General features: G+C 28.7%; 1 protein-coding gene across 1 annotated transcript in view; it reads left to right on the forward strand.

Annotated features, from left to right (window-relative positions):
• The window catches only part of LOC101498951 (uncharacterized), a 3,332-nt gene extending 309 nt beyond the window's left edge, over positions 1–3,023 (forward strand). The window contains exons 2-4 of the mRNA XM_004500769.4: positions 66–140; positions 222–293; positions 2,713–3,023. Of these exons, the coding sequence (XP_004500826.1) occupies positions 66–140; positions 222–281 (135 nt within the window). The 3' untranslated portion in view covers positions 282–293; positions 2,713–3,023. The remainder of the gene's footprint in view (positions 1–65; positions 141–221; positions 294–2,712) is intronic.
• Positions 3,024–4,311: the final 1,288 nt, after the last annotated feature.

Consider the following 4,311-nt stretch of genomic DNA (forward strand, 5'->3'; position numbering starts at 1 on the left):
CTTTCCCTCTCTTTATTTTTTCAACATCATCCATATCTGATTTTCGTGGTTTTCTTTTTCTGTAGGAAAAATCTGCTCTTTCTGTTACCTCTGATAGTTATCGCTATGTTGAGACTCGGAAACCCGTTCCTGATCCTCAAGTTCGTTTTTTTTACCACTTTTGATATATAGTTCCATTCTATACTGTGTTTCTTATTGTTGTTTTTTAATTTTAATTTTAGGTTACCGGTTTGATATATGGAAACAAGAACAAAGATGAATCAATTAGTGCAGATGATTGATTAGCTTAGCTTGTAAGTTTGTTGTTTTTATATATTTATATTTACATTTAGTCTTGTATAAATTTGACAAAAATGAGAATAATTGAGTTATTTTCTATTGAATTTAATGGAAAATAATTCTCTTAACTGGGATCCTGCACTTGGATTATACATGGTTTTGCGATACTGTAGGTAGGTTTAGTGGGGGAGAAAAACATAACGAAATTTCAAATATGCAACAAACATAATTATTATTAAGAAATAAAAATGCAGGAATCTTTTAAAGGCACACATATACAGCAATCTGAAAATAAAGAGTAATGTGTTAAAATTGAGCTATGAAATACGGGTGCAATACAACATGGATACAAGAAATTCATAAGAAGCAATAAACAATACATCCTAGATACGTAAACAGAAATTTATTTAAAAATATATCTATTGTGGATAACCTGTAGAATATTTGTATGTAGAATATTTATAAAAAGTCTATTAATATTAATGTATAACTATTTACGCATACGACGACCACAACTTAAAAAAGTATGCTTCGTAACAAAAAAGCATACATATATATTTCTCTTATCCATATTAAAAATATATTATTTTCTTTTAGAACAGATAGTTTAATACTATGCAGAACCAAATGTTTTTTATACTACTGAAATCTTATTCTAAATCTATTTCAGTATGTAAAAATATCGAATCATGATTTAATTCTTAATTACATTTTTTTCCTAACTGGTGTCACAATTCACAACTATTTAAAGTAGGTCTCGAGTCTCGACTCTATTCAATATCTTACGGTAAAATCTCATTATTTTTATATCCCTGTTCTCATCATCCAAAAAAACACAGCTTCTAATTCTAACTCACCAAGAGACGTGTTTCTCAATTCAAGAAGTCAGTCTCAACTAATATCTCACAGGCATTCCTCTCTCTCTCTCTCTCTCTCTCTCACTCATATAAATTCAAAAAATGAATAAAGGAGTATGTTCTCTAATTCTTCTCAGAACACGGTGAAGGTATCTGAAAGTATTGAAAAGGTGTCCGAAACGTGTTGGTCAATATGTTCTTTAAAATATTTGGAGGATACGTCTTGGAGTATCGTAGGCATATCCTGTACATGATCAACTATGAGAAAGACAACAATACTTTAGTAATTTTGTGGATTATAAAATTTGATTCAGCAGACAGCAAAGTTGTGTGTGCGTTTAGAAAACAGAAGTTGTTGAATTTATATTGATACATATTGTTTGATTTAGGGGAGATCATGAAAAAAATTAGGAAAGTTGGAAATGTGAGTCTCCCCTTATTTAGTGGGAGGAGGGAAAATTATACATGTAGACCCCACCAAAAAGCTTTCTTGCCCAAACTGACATGATAATGAGGCACTGGCCACATATATAAAAAATCAATTGCGATATTTGGCCATTTCGTTTGAGTCGATGTCTAAAAATACTTTTCTCTCAGAATTGATGGTTTCTGTTAAAAGTCCTGCCCTGTTTCATAGCTAGCACTAGTCATTGTTGTAAGTTAAACCATCAATTTACATAACATGCACATCTATTATTGGAGTATTTTTGTAAAATAATTGATCATTCGTAGCTGCTGTGTGGCCTTTGGAAGAATCAGTAATTGATTTTTTTTATATCATTAGTTGATTATTTAATTTCACCAGGCAGTGCAACAAACAATATACATGTTAGGTAATTCTATGAAAGAATCAGTAATTGATTTTTCACATTGGTAGTTGATTATTTAACTTCATCAGGCAGTGCAACAAACAATATACGTTTAGGTAATTCATGTTCAATTCAGATAATCAATTATTAATGGGTCTTCCAAATTATAATATGAAATGTGAGATTAAGAGGTATAACTATAAACCTAACCATGTTCATCTCTAATTTTCTTTCTGCATGTTTTCTTTTTAACCAAACAAGCGGAAAAAATATTTAATTTTACTTTCTATTCATTCTCTTTCAATCTGAAAACATTTAAAATTTTCTTATTTTCTATCTATTTTATCTTCTTTTCATTTTCTTCCCTTCCATTTCCTTCCCACATCCAAACAGTGTATCAGGTAGTGAACAAAAAATGTAAAGAATCGTGAGTATGTTGATGGAAAAACAAAGGAGCTGTGTATTTAGATGAGTTAAAATAGGCCAAAAGTCTCAAGTTGTACTGTAAAATATCCCATCTGTATTAGAGTTAGACATTTTTTTTCATAAAAAATTGACTTGGATACTTTATGGATATGTGTCGGTGAAGTATCGAAGAGAATTGGTATTGTATTGGATATGTGTCCATTATGGATACATGATGAGTTTGCAAGTATCTGTGCTTCATGGCCAATATATTTATTTTTCTTGCATTTTGGTTTAATGCTCTGGTTTTAGAGGCATTTATATGTTGATTTATTGGTTCATTTATGTGGTGTTCTTTGCAGGATTCGAAATGCAAAAAAAGATTTAATAGTGAGGCTTATATTATTTTTGGATACAGGGTTAGTTTCAACTTGTTGTCACTCTCCCTTAGTTCAATTCTAATAAAGGTTACCAATTGTTGTATAAATGTTTCTGACAACCTACTGTATTAAGGATATAGTAAATTAAGTTGTCTTTTTTACATAGCATCAGTGCTCTACCAATAATATATCCATCACATTGTTTTCCCTTCCCGAATTATAGTGTGTAATTTCTTGAGTTTTGAGAATGAATGTTGGAAACAAGCCATCCAAGTAAAACATGTTATTAATAAGTCCCGCCTTAGTATATTACTCATGAAGCAATGTTTTGAATTTGTTCATGGCAATGGTTGGGTTGCATAAAAAATGGCATTAGTAGCTCTGTTTCATTGCAATTCACAATCATAAGAGCTTTAAAATATGTGATTATGTGTATATTTTCTTTGAAATCCATGAAACTAACATTTGATAATAACTGTTCTCATGATTCTCTCTGAATTTTATCATCGGTGTAGGAACTTGCTTTTTTTTCATTTGAAGAGAATACTCTGGTTTCATGCCAATGATATTTGGTTTCCTATTTTCTCCAATCATCAACTTCCAATTGGAAATCTCAACTATATGGCCGATTATCTAACTTGACAGGTCTAATTGGAAAAAAAAAATATTCTCAAATATATAAAAATATGTCTCTGGATTAGTTAATCAGCACAAAATTTAGGGGTTTTCGAGAAGATTCGGGGATGAGAAAATGAATCTTATTTATTTGAGTATTTCTTTCTCCAATTGGATCTCTTAAGTTATCGAAGAGGGGTCGAATCCAATTTATTATTTATCTTTAGTTTAATTGTATTTTTTTTCTTTTTATTTTTACTAATTCTTGAAATTAGAACATCTCTTTTTAAAGTTTACACTTTTGGTCTTCATCTAGATTTTTAGCTAAAAATTGATGTTTTGAGATATTTTTAATGATATGACATACAATTTAAAAATACAAACACAAGAAGGGGGATTTAAATTGTATTTGACTAAGTTGATAATTTTGTTATTATTTGACTAATTGCGTAAGACTCGATGATTTACTTATCTCTCAAGTATATTAACGCGACTCTCAATATTGACTTTTTAATACAAAGTCTGATTTAATTTATTTGAATTTATCTATCAACATAAACATAAATTAATTTAATACAACTTTAAGTCAATACAACTTTAAGAACAATTTATGCAACTTTAAGAACAATTTAATATTTTCAAAATTCTATTTAGTGTAGTTTTTCTTTGGATTTTTTTCTTTCATGTTATATCTTTATATCATTAGATTCTTGTTTTCATCTTTTTTTAATCTACTTTTAGCATTAAAAAAATACGACGTGTCTCTCACAATTTAATATTTTACATTCTCCATCAATAAGACATTCTCATTTTAATATTTTACACTGTTTTTCATTTTAATCTAACATTTGTGGTCAATGTCACTTTAATAAAAAATAAATCATTTAATTTTCAATATAATATTAATTAATATTATTATCAGTTGTATTATCTAATTAATATTATATTCTACTTTGTATTTATAAT

The sequence above is a fragment of the Cicer arietinum genome, chromosome 5 (genome assembly GCF_000331145.2).
Source record: "Cicer arietinum cultivar CDC Frontier isolate Library 1 chromosome 5, Cicar.CDCFrontier_v2.0, whole genome shotgun sequence".
Lineage (NCBI taxonomy): Eukaryota > Viridiplantae > Streptophyta > Magnoliopsida > Fabales > Fabaceae > Cicer > Cicer arietinum.